The sequence below is a fragment of the Siniperca chuatsi genome, linkage group LG12, assembly GCF_020085105.1.
Source record: "Siniperca chuatsi isolate FFG_IHB_CAS linkage group LG12, ASM2008510v1, whole genome shotgun sequence".
In the NCBI taxonomy this organism is placed as follows: Eukaryota; Metazoa; Chordata; class Actinopteri; order Centrarchiformes; family Sinipercidae; genus Siniperca; species Siniperca chuatsi.
Window position 1 is genome coordinate 15586583 of NC_058053.1, and position 16441 is coordinate 15603023.

General features: G+C 37.6%; 2 protein-coding genes across 2 annotated transcripts; both read right to left on the minus strand.

The window, feature by feature from the left end:
* Positions 1 to 318: 318 nt before the first annotated feature.
* On the minus strand, positions 319 to 8327 carry casp10 (caspase 10, apoptosis-related cysteine peptidase). Its single transcript, XM_044217698.1, has 13 exons — positions 8105 to 8327; positions 7279 to 7567; positions 5923 to 6028; positions 5568 to 5703; positions 4910 to 4983; positions 4695 to 4743; positions 4082 to 4101; positions 3957 to 3987; positions 3762 to 3860; positions 3512 to 3603; positions 3187 to 3307; positions 2559 to 3057; positions 319 to 2000 (listed from the first exon to the last, which is right to left on the minus strand). The coding sequence occupies exons 2-13, from the start codon at positions 7557 to 7559 to the stop codon at positions 1838 to 1840; spliced, it is 1671 nt and encodes a 556-aa protein (XP_044073633.1). The 5' UTR covers positions 7560 to 7567; positions 8105 to 8327; the 3' UTR covers positions 319 to 1837.
* Positions 8328 to 10180: 1853 nt separating this feature from the next.
* LOC122885643 (protein FAM237A-like) lies at positions 10181 to 13649 on the minus strand. Its single transcript, XM_044217003.1, has 3 exons — positions 13425 to 13649; positions 12613 to 12979; positions 10181 to 10795 (listed from the first exon to the last, which is right to left on the minus strand). Exons 2-3 carry the CDS (start codon positions 12977 to 12979, stop codon positions 10695 to 10697), a joined length of 468 nt encoding a protein of 155 aa, XP_044072938.1. The 5' UTR covers positions 13425 to 13649; the 3' UTR covers positions 10181 to 10694.
* Between the last annotated feature and the right edge of the window lie 2792 nt (positions 13650 to 16441).

Genomic DNA, 16441 nt, shown 5'->3' on the forward strand with positions numbered 1-16441 from the left:
GGTGCCCAAGTGTCTGCCTCATAGTTACAACTGTTCAGGGCTTTATGGTACTAAATTAAAGTAAATTCACTCCAAAAACACTTGTTCACGTACTTATTTAAATGTTTAGAGGTATTTAGTAACATTTGCTAAAACACAGCAGTAGTAAAGCAGCTTCCTGCTGATGCTTTACAATAACTTGAATAGTAGGGTTGCAACTGTCCTACATCTAAATAACTTTCTTGCTTAAGTTATCACAGTAACAACAAAGAGTTTATCTTACAGGTCTGACAGTAGCAATAAAACAGCTGTTCACAGGATGAACCCTACTCATCAGAATCAGAATCAGAAATACTTTATTGATACCCGAGGGGAAACTCTTTGAACATATGTAATCTCAAAGATACTGGTTACTTTCATGGTTGGATTTAATTTATTCACAACAAGGGGCAGCCAGAAAACATAGATAAAAGGAAATGTTAAAATTTGGTTTAAAGTTGCGTTAGTTTAACTTTTGTTGAGTATACACCTTTTATGAAATGTGTGTATGTATATATGTACACCTCTGTGTATGTGTCAGGTGTATGTTTGTATATACATATACTGTAGGCACCATGCAGCCCTTACCTCGTGAGGAAATAGGGAGGGAGCTTGTTTTCTGTGTGTACTCTTTGGGTTAATATCTTGTGTTCTATTTTTAAAAAATACAGTAAAAATAAATCATTTTGTGTATAAAATGTTAGAAAATTGTAAAAATGCCCATCAAAAGTTCTCAGAGTTCAAGGTGACACCATCAGATTGCTTGTTTTATTCAATCAGCAGTCCAAAACCCAAAGATATAAGTCTTTTTCACAGCAGATATTTTGACTTATCATAGCAGGAAAAGCACAGGTTTTACTAATAATATTAAAAATGGCTCTGTTTTATTCAAGTGTCCCAGAAAAACTATGTGTGACAGTGAGCCGGCGTGCACAATACAGCTAAATGGAATTCAGTCATCATAAATTTTATTATTTACAGCTGTGCTTTTCCTACTGTTACATGTCAAAATGTCCTCTGTGAAAAAGGCCTATTGAATTTACAGTGACATAAAACAAAGAACAGCAGGAAAGCTTCACATTTGAGAGGCTGAAAACAGCAAATATTTGGCATTTTTATTTGATTGCTGGAGAGTAATTTTCTGCTGATTGACTACTCAGTTAATCAACTAATTTTTTCAGCACAATTTGGTAGATACACATTTTGAACTTTGATGCAAATTTGTGGTATTACGGAAAGTTATTAAGGTAAGTTATATTATAAGTTGCACTGGAATAAAGGGTGAGGTTACATGCAGACATGCATATAAACAAACAGAATAAATAGAGGTCCAAATTACAAAATAATTTCACAAAAATATAAAAACATTTTCATTTCATTCAAAACGTTTCATTTAGGGAAAATTGCTGTGCTAGAAGTGATTCAAATATTTCATGGATTTCTGATGTGTGACAACTGTATGTATACAGCCATATTACATTTGGGAGAATGTATGGCAGTCGTACCAGGAATATTGGGCTAACAGCATCTGCCCAATATCCATGTCTAAAAGTACATGTAAAATAAAACAGAAAGAATAATTTTTTTAGACAAAATCATCTCAACTGATGGTCCACGTACAAGTGTTTTCTGAGCTTTTAACCACATCTCATGGTCTTCACCAGTAAATGGAGCTGGTACAGTTGTTGTTATGAAAATATAGTTAAAAACTCTACTCAACAGACTTAAAATTGTAAACAGTGAATAGAAGACAAAAACACTTGTGTCTCAGGGATCATCTGATGTGTGAGTCGATCACACAGGCAGCAGATTACTGTCGTCAGCGTGACAGGCTGGGAGGAGGGGCTTCGGGTATCGGAAAGACCACTTTCTTCCTGAGTGAGAAGGCCGGTTGAGGCATCTGCTTTTTTACACCGGTGGAATCAGTCTTCTGGCTAACATCTGCATTCACTTTTGTCAGGATAGAGACAAGATCACAACCGCTGGGAAAAACAAAAGATATGGTAAGTAGTGAACTAAAAAAACAACAAAAGCTGCTTATAATTAGTTATTCTCCAATTTCAAACTATCACATATCACAGCAATACCTAAAATTAGAGGTGGAAGAAGTACTCAAATCATTTACTTAAGTAAAAGTAGCAATAATACTAAAAATACTCCATTACAAGTAAAGGTCCTGCATTCAAAATTGAATTCAAGTATATGGAAGTATTAGCAACAAAATGTACTGGAAGTATCAAAAGTAAATGTACTCATTATGCATCAGTGTATATTATTATATTATTGGATTATTGGGTTAAATCTATAAAAATGCATCATATTTTATAAACTAATCATATGTTTTGTATGTAAAATCTGAGAAGTAACTAGTTACTATGGCTGTCAATTGAAGTAAAGTAAAAAGTAAAATACTGCCCTCCGAAATTGAGTGGAGTGTAAGTATAAAGTAGCATGAAATGGAAATACTTAACTAATACTCAGTACCTCAAAATTGTACTTAAATATAGTCAATATTCTGACTGATATTTAGTTTCACTAACCTGGGCACCATCTCAACAAGGTTTTGGCACAATGACTGAATAAACCATGTGCCATTTTTCCTCTCTCTGAAAGAGACGAAAGAAGGAATGGTTGACATTCCCATCAGGAAATCTGCATCAGATGGGATGGAGTCTTTAGCTTTAATAGCATCGCTGCAAACGTCACTGCGTTCATGGCCATCAGTCTCGATGTAGACAGCCTTCTGCTCGCTGGTGCCCTGGCAGGCCTGGATGAAAAACAGCTTGGGCTTTTCTGCCAAAGAGGAGCAATTTAATCCATTGACAGGTTCCGTCAGCTCCTTAAGCTGGACGGTGTGGCCGTCCACACCAAACACGCTTCCCTCCTGGCCGTGGCTGAGAACGCAGCATACCAGGCAGTCCATCTGACTGTGGTCTCTGCTGCCGAGCTCCCGCAACACCGACAGCATCTTCTCCCTCTTACAGTTCCTCTCTATCGCTATCTCAAAGCCAAGCCACTTAAACACTTTGTGCAGACAGTCTGGAAGGCACACAGATAAATGTAAATACATTATACAATACAATCTGCCCAGATACAGACAGAGCAGGGATGGAAAACACGCACCAGTTTTCATTTGAGATTTCCAAAATTAATTAAACATAAGCTTACCTTCATCAACCATGGTCCCCTTCCGCTCCTGGAGGCCTTGTTTGGAATTAGTGAAGTCGCAGTTGTTTACTATCAAGCAGATACCTCTCTTTGCTGCAGTCATGGGGTATGTTCCCAAGACCTACAGAGATAAATCAGTTATCAGATTAAATGTTTAAAGTCAAGCAGGATTCAGTCATACTTGCGCTTGTAATACAATAATGTACCTTTTTTTTCTGCCATAAGTTACACATTCAAACAATAGCTTTAGTCAGCACATGCAGGGCCACATTACTACTTACTTAAGCATATGTACACAATTAGTAAGAAATAGTAAATCACACACCTCAGTGTCTGTGTTTGTAGTCTGAGACGTCTGCTTTTCAGAGGAGGTCTCGATTTCTTGAGACGGCGACAGTTTCATTGCATCACTACTCACTACGGGACAGACGATCGCAGGGTGGAAGGGCAATAAATTAAGGCAAAAGTGAAGAGACAAAACATATATAATGAATAATGCCACCCAGTAATGAATAATTAAAAGGACTGACATATCATTTCACCAATAGCTTAATACAGAAAATACTTATAATGACCTTTCGAGGAGGTACAGATGCTTGTTTCAATGCTTAAACCACTCAGTCCAAGTGACAGGGCCTGACATTCATCTCCACCATGTAACCCATTTGGAAAATCTAGGAAAAGTGACGCAAGAAGATTCAGAATGAATCCACTGCACTGCACTTCAACAGGTTTTAAATGTAAAACAACCAATCAAACTCAAGACTCACCCACAGAGGTGTTGGAAGAATTCATGGTACACTGTGTGGGACACAAAGGGAAAGACCATTAGAGACACAAAGAAATGTTTTATTATTATTTGTCATTTAACTATGTTTAAATGACATATTCTCACCTCGGCCAATGATCGTAATTCTTCAGAGAAGACAGGAAAAAGGTGATTAGGATTATAATTCTCAACAAAATGGTTCAAAATACAACATATGTTCAGTGTGAGTGCAGTGAGCGTGTTTCATATGAATCAATGTAGTATTTTTATAGCATTATTATTAGACGTGTTTGAGAGTAGGAAAACATTACGATATCTAAATGGATGCCCATCACCTAAGTTTTTTTGTTTGTTTGTTTTGTTGTAATAATTAAAAGAAAGGTAAGGTGGGGGACTTCACAATTAAGTTACAATGAATATATTGGTTATTTGAAAAAGAAATTCACACCCACTCTTACAGAATGATTGCTGTCATAAAAGCAATGCGCATTACGATTAATTTATATTTTATACTATTTAAGATAAAGATATCCGATAACATCATCATCCAGAATTATCTTAAAACGTCTTGAAATATCCTCTAAGAAATCTCAGGCAGCAACATTTTTCCAAAAATGCATACACAGTGTAATCGACTGAAACCCCTCATATTTACTAATGATGGAGATACAAGCAGGCATCCAGTTCTCTATATGTAAATACACTTAAGATACAGACTTGTTATTATAACCCCGTTTACCTGGTATTTCACATGAGAGAGTCCTCTCACGATCTGAAGGTTGACAGAACTGATAAAGAACACAAAGAAAACAGACACTGCTGCAAATGGCCAGTGCATAAAGAATAAAGTGTCAATAACATAGAGTGTGACACTGCAGAGATGTGACGATAATATCATGATAGAAATCTTTCATTGCAATTCAGAGGGATTCCAAGAAATATCAAAGAACGTACCTGGTTTGGTTCCAAAGGGTAAGAGAGAGACCTTGATCGACCGGTTTCTTGAGTTATAGGGCCAGTGTGACGTACTGTAATTTAAAATGACACAAGTAAACCGAGACAGATAGCTTAATCAGCAAATATTAAAATTAGGTGAAAGTGAAATCTTAATTATATGCAGCTAGAGTGATGAACTTTTACAGCATCATCATCCTCATCTGTTTCGCCCTCTGCCTCAGTCCCTGCTTCCCCACCTCCTTCTATGTGTGTGCGTGTGTGTGTGTGTGCTTGTGTGCACCCTTTCGGGGGAAAAACACCACCACAGTGTAAATGATTAAATGTCAGGGTTCAGGCTTTGTTTAAGGTTAAGGTAAGGGTAAAGGTTGGGGTTAGGCATGTAGTGGCTATGGTTAAGGTGAGCGTAAGTCTGCAGGGAATTAATATAAGTCAATGCTGTTTCCCGTGCTGCTGTCTTTACCTCAACGCTCCCTGCCTGCACGTTTTCACTCCTGCTCTTCCTGCTTCACCCTTCCTGCCTGCTTTCTGTACCAGTCCTGGTAAATTCTGAAGTAAACTCTTTGAAACTAAACCTGCTGTCTCGCTGCTTTTGTGTCCTCGTTCCTACATTTGTCGTTACAAGTAACATTTGCAAAGATCATGTTCTGTGGCTTACCCTGCCGTGTTTTAAACTGGTTGATCTTTTCTTTCAACATGGGACAGACTTGCTGAATTATGTTCTCCAGTAAGTTTAGATCAGTGTCGCTGATGAGGTCCATGTGCTCCATGGCCAGGAAGACCTCCAGTGTAGTCTGAAAAGTTAAGCAAATTTACACTTAATTTTACCACAAGGTAATATGATGCATACTTTATAGCAGGAGCAGAATTCTAATTGAAGTGTATCAGATATAATTCACTTCATAAATTATTTAAAGTTAATTAAATTATAATTTGTATGTTAATGACTTTGGCTGTCTAAACACCATCTAACACTTCTCTTCAAACATGGGGTTTCAAACATAGACACTCACGACATTTTTCTCCAGTTTTCGACGTGGAAGCTTTGTGACTAACAAGAACTTCACATCTCTCAAGTCATCATCAGTAATCTCCTCAGACAGGTTGTAGAGTAGCTTCCTGGAATTATAGAAAAATAATTAAAAGTAAGTAAAACTATTCAGTGAGACCTGGTGCTTTACTTCGCTGGTCACTTTAGTATGTCATTCTTCTGATGTCACTCGATGCATTTAGCTATGAGGATACACCACTTTTGTCCCCTTATACAGATTGTGATTTCTAAACACAGGGTTTTGGTTGATGGCAATTACTGATCCAATACCAATGCTCTTTTTACTTTTTCAGTTAAAAATCTATACACCTCACTGAGTGCCTCTGATCGGGATCTTTTTCTACCGTATGTAGAGCTAAAACACTACTTCAATGAATCGATTAGCTGATCGTCAGAATTGAATCTGCAACAATTAGTTGTCTTTTAAAAAATCTGTGGTTCCAGCTTCTCAAATCTGAATATTTGCTGGTTTTAATAGTCTTTTACAATAGAAAATTGAAACATAAACATACACTTGAAGATGTCACCTCTGACTGTGGGAAATTGTGATAGGCATTTTTCACTATTTTCAGACATTGCACAGACCAAACAATTAATTGAGTCATCAAGGAAATCATCTGCAGATTAATCTGCAGAATCGTTAGGTGCTTCTTTGTAACATAAGGTTGTAACTACAAAATTTGTGTTCATTACATAAACGGTGAAAAAGAACTGCTTTTGTGTACATCAGAGTACAGATTAAAAACAGGAAACTGTGTGTGAAGCTCAGCGCTCAGTGTTCCCACAGTGAAGTTGAACATGCACACTCATATTAAAGTTACAAGTATGAATTTCTACAGCTACAAATATTTTCTATTAACTCACAAACTTGAGTTTCTCATGCAAAATGAGTTGCTTCTACACATCATTTCACAAGCTCAAAATGTTACCAACCCTTATTAAAGTAGTAAGGAGCCTAGGAGGCGTTATGGAGGGAAAAAAATTAATTCATGCTCTCAAATTAGTAATTCAGGCTCTTGATTTTAAAATTCATGCCCTTGATTTACTAATTTGTGCTCTCATTTTAATAAATCCATGAATTATTAAATCGAGAGCACAAATTACTAATTCGAGTGCATAAATTAGTTTTTTTTCTCAATGACACCTCCCGGACTCTGTAGAGTCCATACATAGGCCTACCTGATCCATTCTGACTTGGCTCTGATGCTGTATATTACATTTATGCGTCACCATTTAGCAATGTATTTTCAAAGGTTTTCCTGTGAACTAAATCATGCTTAATGATTTACTTAAAAACAGTGAAAAATAGGCAGATCACCTGTAAGGAGAGATGAGGCTCCTGTTTGTAGATACTTGGTCACTGAGCTGGAGGTCACGGACCAGACGGGTACGTTGGATGATGAGGAGAAGCTCAGTCAGCAGGTGTGGTCTCTCAGCAGAGAGGTGGTCTTGATCCGACAGACGAGAGAAGAGGTCACTGGTCGACTCCACTGAGTTCGGGTTTCGGCCCAGGAGGTCAGTGCAAAGAAATGCTAAAGCCTTTACCTCGTCCTTACGCAGGGCCTTCCCTACAGCTAATAGCTGCTTCTGGAAATCCATTTTGTGTGCTGAAAACCAGATACAAGAAAGATTCACTCAGATATCTGGTTTCCCTGACAATAAATAGTATGTGGTACATAACACCAGCTGTTCCTTCCTCATTTATTTCCACAATTTGATTTAGTGAACTTGATCACAGATAACAGTGTTAATAATACTGGGTGGCATTCTGGAGGAGCTTTTGTGATTTCTTTTTAGCCCTTAGCCAATTTGTCTACATGTTGCAGCTGGTTTGGCCCATAGTTTTGGTAGTTCTATGGGTGTGTGTGTGTGTGTGTGAGTGAGAGAGAGAGCGAGAGAGAGCATATTAAGAAGTTACAGGAGGAAGAAGAAAATAGTTTTAACAGCCTACAGGAAAACAAATCTCACGAAAGGACTAAATGAGTGTCTCATCTCGAACAGCAGCATAATCACAACAGCTTGACATACCATCACATGCTCATTTTAACACTCACAGCTACCAGCAGTCACTAACCGACAGCCAACAACTTTGATTTTCTGCTCGATTTAACCAGATTTATCTAAGCTACTTAAAAACGTGTTACCTGTTTGAAGACGAGTTTTCAGCAGGTCTGACTGAACAGGAGATTTGTTGTCCGCTTCAACATACTCGAAGTAGTCTACTCTAAGCGATTGTACACTACTTTCCTATATACATTGTTTTTTTATCGCGCACGCGAACTTTGATGATCCCTCGCAGGTCCTTTCAAAAACATGCCCTCAGATGAGGAAGTAGAAATCGAAAGTAGAGAGGGCGCGTGGCCTGAGAACCAGAGGCTCGTAACTCCTATTAGATCATGTGAGACGTCTACCTGTGTACGTGACGTACATGCCCTAATTTGGACATCGCTCCAGACAGTGGGGTTGTGTCCTGACTGGGCTTTGACACCAGAAACAGGAACAGTTTCAGGCACCTTTGGATAGATTTCCCGTTGACATAAAGTCAAATGCATGGACAACATATTTGGGGTAAAATTCTAATTTATTTCAACTTTGGGTTCAAATAAAAGACAGTTCAGCTCTCACTACTACTTATATGATGATCATTAAAAGTGCAGTATTACCAAATTGGTGGATGTGATCAAATACTGTACTCCTTTAACATTTTGTACATGTAAGGTGTTGTACTGTTAATACTGATGTCTTGTAAGAGTGTGGGCAATGAGACGGCAGGACACTACATCTCCAACTAATACAAAAATTAAATTATTAGGAAATTATTAGAAAATCATAATGAATTTAGGCTGACTAACTGCAATATAAGTTAATAGTCTGACCATGTGTAGTTCTGGGTCAGCATTTGGCCTGTTTGACCTTAACCAAATCACATCACAGTTTGGTCACTTGTTTATTTTTTAGGAAATCATCCAGTCTGTTCTCTGTACAATTATCACTGTCTGGTTTAGATCAGCCACCAAACAGGACAGGAACAGACTACAACGGACAATCAAGACTGCAGAAAAAAGTCATTGGTGCCTACCCGCCCTCCATTCAGGACTTATACATTTCCAGAGTCAGGAAACAGGAAGGAAACATCACTGCAGACCCATCACACCCTGGACACAACCTATTCCAACTTCTCCCCTCTGGTAGGCGCTACAGAATACTGTACACCAAAACTACCAGACACAAGAACAGTTTCTTCCCGCAGGCCATCACTCTGATGAACAGTTAAACTAGTCATATAGTGTCAATAACCCTGTAAAACATCCACTTACCTACAAATGATAAATTACACATTATACAGTTTAAAATACACACTGTGCTTTAACATGTACTTATCGTCCATCTATAAATCCTACATGCTGTATGTACTGTATACATACATGTATACATGCATGTACGGTACATAACCACTCACTTCATGTATATAAAGTAATCTATTACATCACCCATTCAATATTTATTCCTTTGCACTATTTGTATTTGTTTACAATCTACAGACTTCTATATAGACATTGTGTATATATATATATATACCTATTCTTTCATGCCCATAATAGTTAAATGTTTATTATTATCAGAATAATCAGAATCAGGTTTATTGCCAAGTAGGTTTACACATACAAGGAATTTGCTTTGGTATTTTGGTGCATAACAATAAACATAGTAAGTAGAAAATATAAAGAAAGATAAAGCAAGTACTGCAAGCCAAGCATAAAGCATAAATAGAAAATAGAAAATTGACAGTAAGATATAAAAAAAATGTAAAAAATAAAATAAAAAATATGTACAATATGTCTGTTATTTAAATGAAAGGGCCGTACAGTTTTGTGCAGGGATGTGCAAAATATTTACGAGGGAATGTGCAAAAGTTCACAGTATGAAGTATAAAAGTATTTGCAATGTGCTAGTAGTCCAGAACATGTGCATTAATATAACGCACTGAGTCAGATGTGTAGACTTTACATTAATTATCTATCTTTGTTGTTTTTAGCTGTATGTCCATGTGTATCTCCTTGCAAATTGTTCTTGTGTCTAAGTACATTGACAGCAACTTAAAACCGGAGTCAAATTCCTTGTATGTGTATATACAAGAGAGAGAGAGTATTAGAATAGTCAAGGATATACAACATACAGCCGTGATAGATTAATTTATTATACTTAAAATGAACAAACAAACAAACTGGTAATCCTGCATTATTTTGACAAGAATCACCTACTGCCCACACAGCATCACATAAAAACATTACTTTTGATTGGGACATATCACATGGGAACACAGCAAAAATAAGGTAACCATGGCAACAATACAGTTCCTTCATGCAATGTTACCAGTTGGAGCAGGATTAAACAAACTACAAACAAACTTTTAAATATGGATAACAGTTTCCTTTTCTTTGGGAAGTGGTTGTGATATAAAATACACTTTAAGGTGTCTTGATATAGATAATAATGGTGTCAGCTGAGGCCTCCACCCTGTCTATTATTGTATATATTATTATATCAGGACACCTACCACTAATAAAGTATGTCAATGATAAGGGCAACAAAACTAGCTATTGAGAGCCACAGATATATTTTAAGTACTTGTAAGGATATAATCATGAAATATTCCAGTTTTTCAGTGGGGAAGAAAATATTAATAAAAGCTATCAACTTGGAAATATTGTAAATTATTTGTGGTAGTGTGTGTTAGGGTTTGGTCTTCAGGGTCTTGATGTGTCCTCTGCGTCTCACTCTGACACTGAGCCACGCCTGGGAGTTTGCTCCTGAGCTGTTGAATCTGAAGGACTCTGTAAAGGACACACACACACACACACACACATACACAGGCAGAGCATGGTGCAGCATTTATGACACAGCAACGTTTATCTATTCAGCCACATCTTCTACAAAAGATATCTTATACAGAAACTTTTGAGTATATGCACCAGAATCAAACAGTACTCAGTAACTCTGCTCTACCACCATTCATATCCAACAACACAGCAGCGGCACAAGGGACTAGCATGTCCCCAGCTCTGATTCAACATTTAACTGAAACTCAAACACATATATTCATGAAAGGCCACAAAGACTGGCGTCGAGAGAGATGCCAGTCCTGCTGTGGTTTGATGAGGTGTATAGTGTGTAGTGTTGAAGACTTTTTCCCTCAGCCAAAAATCTTTATCAGTAATCGGCTACCGCTCAGACAAAAGCAAAGACCTGAGGTAAATCCATGTCTACCCCAGAGGTGGAGGAAGTACTCAGTGCTTACAGGTGAGTGAAGCTGGTTCTCTCACTTTTGCTTCACATTTTCTGCAGTTTGTTACAAAAGTGAGAACAGAGTGGAATTTGTAATGTGGGAGCAGAAAATACATAATTTAAAACGTTGTCATGGCTGAAAGTAATTACTGACTTGAGTACTTTGTGCTAAAATATACATATGTAATTAAAAACATTTGTAGGGACATATTTCACAGGGCTGATTCTATCACAACATGCATTCACATAATGACTTTTACATGTGGAAATCTGGAGTTTGATTTTATATTTCTTGATATGCAGAATGTGTATTGTTTTACTCCAAATTTACAATTCAGCAATTGTAGCAAAGTTAAACATGTTAATTTTATTATTTGTTATGTAAAGGATGGGATTTAAGAAGCTGCAGTTAAGGATGTGAGAACTCTCAGTCATCCAGGTAGTAGGATATATATGTACTAAGTTAAAGACAATGAGACTTGCTGTCTCTAAAATAAAACAGTCCATCCAGTTGCCTTTGACTTCTGGATATTGAGAATGGAGATATCATGACCAAAACTTACTTAAACAAAACTTTAATAAAATTAGAAAACATTAATAGTTGATTTTGTTGTTGTCTAGTGTTAGACCCTGTATTAAAAGACTCAATCAATGTCGGAGTAACAGCAGGTTCCAGTGTAATGTTTTGAATTTCGGTAGTGAAGTTGCCATTTTTTTAATTTAACATTTGAATCACAAATTGTGCCATAAATGTCATGGTACAGCGTACCATTCCTAGTGTTTGTCTATTTGTCTCCTATTGGTTCTCCCTCAGTGTGTGTGTGTGTGTGTGTGTGGCTGGCGGGGCGCGGCCTCCCTAGGAAACCTCCAATCAAGAACTGACACACCTGCTACACTCCTGCTGTTACTCACCTGATCTCCATCCACTAATCAACATCTGCCAGTATATATACCCGGCTCTTCTCTCCAGTCTTTGCCAGATTGCCAGTTTACCTTCGTGGTATTGAAGCGTGGCCTCTACCTGTACTTAACGAAAGATTATCTTGCTTGTATGTTTTTTGAAACCCTGACTAATCCCCTGATTCCTGTGTACAGGCTCATCTCACCGACCAACCAGCACTGGCTCCGCTAGTCACTCGCCAGCCTGCTTAAGCCACCAGCTCTTGCCGTTTCCCTCCACGCACCAAGTGTCTCTTTGTGGTTCTGATAATAAGCTGAAGCTATGCTTTGAATAGGGTCTACATGTAAATAATAATAATAATAATAATGATAAACAAAATTAGACAGCAGTGATGTGAGTAGTGATATATGATGAGTACCCTCCTCTGACAGGTGTGTGTGTGTGTGTGTATGGTCAGACACTTACTGTCAGTAATGAGGGAGTGTACAGCGGTGCTGTGTCTCCGCCCCAGGCCGTGACTCCTGGACAGCACGCAATCCAGATAGATGTCCCAGAAGACCCGGGTCAGGTCCCAGAACAGCGCCGTATGTTTGCTGTTGTCTGACGACCTGAGGGACACCATCAGGTCCCAGAAGCCGGGCACCGTGTCAGCGATCCTCGGGGAGCGCATCTCCAGCAGCAGAGCCGAGGACGAGTCCCAGCACTGCGGGTTCGCCGGGTGGGCCGTCAGGGGGTCCTCGTGACCCGGCTTCTGGCCCTGCGGCTGCACAGCACACATGCAGCTCAGCACAAACACTGTGGCCACAGGTATGTTCAGGAGCACTGGGACCATCTGCAGAGGACACAGCACAGGTCAGCTGTTTCTATTGATTTATCAGTAAGCTTGAGTAACAATATTGATTACTTATTACTAATTTAGCTATTTGAATAGCTCAGTAAAAACCTAAACCCCTAAACACACACACATTTCTCTAAAAAAATGTTTTTTTTTAGGTATAACTATGTATTGTGAATGCTATTGTACGCTTAATTGTAATTACAATACAAATACAATTATTTAACACTGGCCTATATCTTAGTCTGTGTATTATAAGGTCTAAACATGTTAATTACTGGTTAATAATTCGCCCTACAATCAACAATGTTAATAATCATCTGTTCTGCAAATCTAAATATGCAGATTAGGGCTGTAATTAACCAGAAAAACTATATATAGATTCAAATATAAATAATAATATAAACGTAGCCTAAATAATACAATGACAAAATGTACTTACCACTAAAGCTGGGCCGACTAACAAGACTGTAGTGTTGATTGGAGTTTTGTAAATATCTGTTGGGTCTTAATTGACGTCAGTGCCTCCCTCCTTTGCGAGCAGTGTTAGCCTATGCTTGCCACGTTTCTAAATGTGTTGTTTTTTTAAAAATACAAAAGGCTACAGCCTTTTTCGTAGCCTGTTTTAACTTAATATTGCTGCCTTTATCAATGTTGCCTGAGTGATCACGTCAGGGAATCATGTCAGTTACCGTCACGGATATTCATTTTTCCAGTGTTGCATTCTTGCGCATTGGGCAAAAAAAGTGCAGCATCTGCAGGAGCAAAACTGACTGCTGAATTGCCCCTTGAAAGGGTCCAAATTATTGTTATTAAAAGAGAAATTATTCTTGTTTAGTGCAAAAGAAAGGAAACGTCAGAGGTTTGTTCTGCACACACTGATCAACCTGGTCATCATCTCATAAATGATCAGTACTTTTATGTAAAGTATCTCCTGTAGGAGCTTCTCTGCTATCCAAAAATAAGAAAATGTGAGTAAAGGGATTTCTTAGTACTGCCTTGTACACATTAGGATCATGCCCAACAAGAGAAGTTGTATTTTACTTTTATGTCCAGCTGCTTAGACTCTGACCATATGATTGGTCCACTTGATTGTAGGACAGATTCAGATGTTTTAAAGTCTATATATAAAGACTGTAATATATGCATACCCATAGGGTATGTACAATGTAGGGCTGCAACTAACGATTATTTTCATTATTAATTCTTATTCATGTGCTGATTATTTTCTCAATTAATCTTATTCATAATTTGTTCTATAAAACCTCAGAAAATAGTGAAAAAGGCCAATCACAACTCCCTAAAGCCCAAGCTGATGCCTTAAATTATCTTTTTTACTCCGACTAACAATCTAAAACCCAAAGATTTTCACTTTACCATAATTTAAGACAAGGAAAAGCAGCAAGTCCTGACAAGTTGGAGCATCCAAATATTTGGCATTTGTGCTTGAAAAATGTTTTAAACAATCATTTATTATGTAAAAATGGTTGTGGATTAATTTTCTGCTGGATTACTTATTGACTAATTGTTCCAGTTCTACATGCCAATATATACATTAAATGTTCGGAATTGTTGCAGTATCCTATACTGATCGTGTAGAGGTCTATTCCTAGTGCTACTCCACTGAAATGGGGGACAAAATCCACAGTCCTCCTTCTGTGCAAAAACGTTATCCAAAGTTCAACTGAAGCTGATTAAAGGCTACTGCAGTCTGAGGTATCCAAAAGGTGGCTTTTGATTCCTTTGCATTAAGAAAATGAAATTGTTTGTGGCTGAAATGAAGAGCAAATGTCATTTTTGTGACCATAACCTCAACTGACTGTTTCTTTTAAGGATTACAGGAGATTCATTCAGATCTTTGAGGCAATATGGCATATTGTGCTTAATGTACACCCAGGACGCAGGTTTTCAGTTCAAGATAAAAAGCTGACAGAAAACATAAGCAATCTGACCTCAGAAACTTGGGTGGTGCTGCTTTTTGTAACAACAAGTTCAGTCGTGAACAGTGTTCAGAGAGAGTGGTGCATGAGTTACGTTTCTATGCTTTTACTGAAATGTCACATGCATACCTGATCTCAAATATAATTACTTTCACAGTGAGAGGCCAGCACTAAATGTACTGGGTGGGTTTCTTACTCAGTCATTCCTACGATGCAAAGAAGCAGACTTTTTACGACAATTTCCGCCGCTAGGCCTAAATTATAACTTTTAAATGAATACCATTTTCATATTCATATTGAAACACAAAATGTAATGTTAGGATGTTTCTAGACAGGAAGAGAGGCTGGAAGGTACAAATTATTATTATTAAATGAGAATTATTGTTTAGTGAGCATGTGCCATGAAGGAGGAACATTTCTAAGACCGGTCCACGAAGATCTTTTTCTTCACACACTGATCTTGCTGGTCATATACAGATCATTGATTCCCAACCAAGGGTACTTTTACCCCAGGGGCTATTTCTGCAGTTGTCAGTGGGTACATGGAAAGATTGTGGAGTAGCTCAATTAACTTGAAAAAATATAAATAATAATTTGTTTTATGTGCATATGAAAAATATGAATGTCTGCTTTTTAAATATTTTTGTACAAAAGCACACATGTATAAGACATTTGTTTTCTAATATTGCTATGTTGCTACATATTGCCATTATTTCCTTCAGTTTTATAGAGCAACAGGTCACTTAACTAATCATTTCAAATGTCAAATTAATTAATTGATCACCAGAACAAGGATCTAAAAACAAAACATACTGTAGGTCAACAGATTTAACTGTTGGAGTGCAATGGCAACAATGACAAAAAGTGCCTTGTTCAGTGTGGGTGGCTATCATCAGTAATAGATAATAATTTAGCTTTAGCAATGATTTCTAAGTTAACTGAATAGTTTGACATTTTGGTAAAATCCCCGTTTCGCCTTTTTGTAGAGTTAGATGAGAAGATCAATACCACTCAATATCACTCCATTCATGAAGCTAACAGCCAGCAGCCGGTGGGCTAACCGTTAGCTTAGCGTAAAGACAGGAAACAGGGGGAAACAGCTAGCCTGTCCAAAAGTAACAAAATCTGCCTACCAGCACCTCTAAATCTAAACAACGAACATGTTATATTTTGTTACTTTGTACAGTATAAAAACTGAAGTGTAAAAATGACAATTTGTGGTTTTACACACTATTTTTTGGGTGAGCACAGTGACTTTCTGGAGTCTTGTCATCACCGAGCTAAGCTAAGCTAACCATCTCGCTGTAGCTTCATATTAAATGGATAAATACAAAAGTGGTATCAATTTTCTCATCTAACTATGGGCAAGAAAGCAAATAAAGTATATCCCAAAATGTCAAACTATTTCTTAAAGCAGTACAGTGTCTCTGCAGGACCCATCTAATACATTGAAATTAGTTCATAAAATTGTCTGTGTTTTATAAAATAACTTGTTGCTTTGCAACAAGTTGAATTGTTA

Bases quoted from the DNA above. Each gene is read 5' to 3' on its own strand.
- casp10 (XM_044217698.1), bottom strand. From the start codon at position 7,559: ATGGATTTCCAGAAGCAGCTATTAGCTGTAGGGAAGGCCCTGCGTAAG. The intron at 3,988-4,081 runs GTGAGAATATGT...TGTCCCACACAG, and splicing joins AATTACGATCATTGGCCGAG to TGTACCATGAATTCTTCCAA. The intron at 3,604-3,761 runs GTCATTATAAGT...TCTGTCCCGTAG, and splicing joins CATCTGTACCTCCTCGAAAG to TGAGTAGTGATGCAATGAAA.
- LOC122885643 (XM_044217003.1), bottom strand. From the start codon at position 12,979: ATGGTCCCAGTGCTCCTGAACATACCTGTGGCCACAGTGTTTGTGCTG. The intron at 10,796-12,612 runs GTAAGTGTCTGA...TGTCCTTTACAG, and splicing joins ACACTCCCTCATTACTGACA to AGTCCTTCAGATTCAACAGC.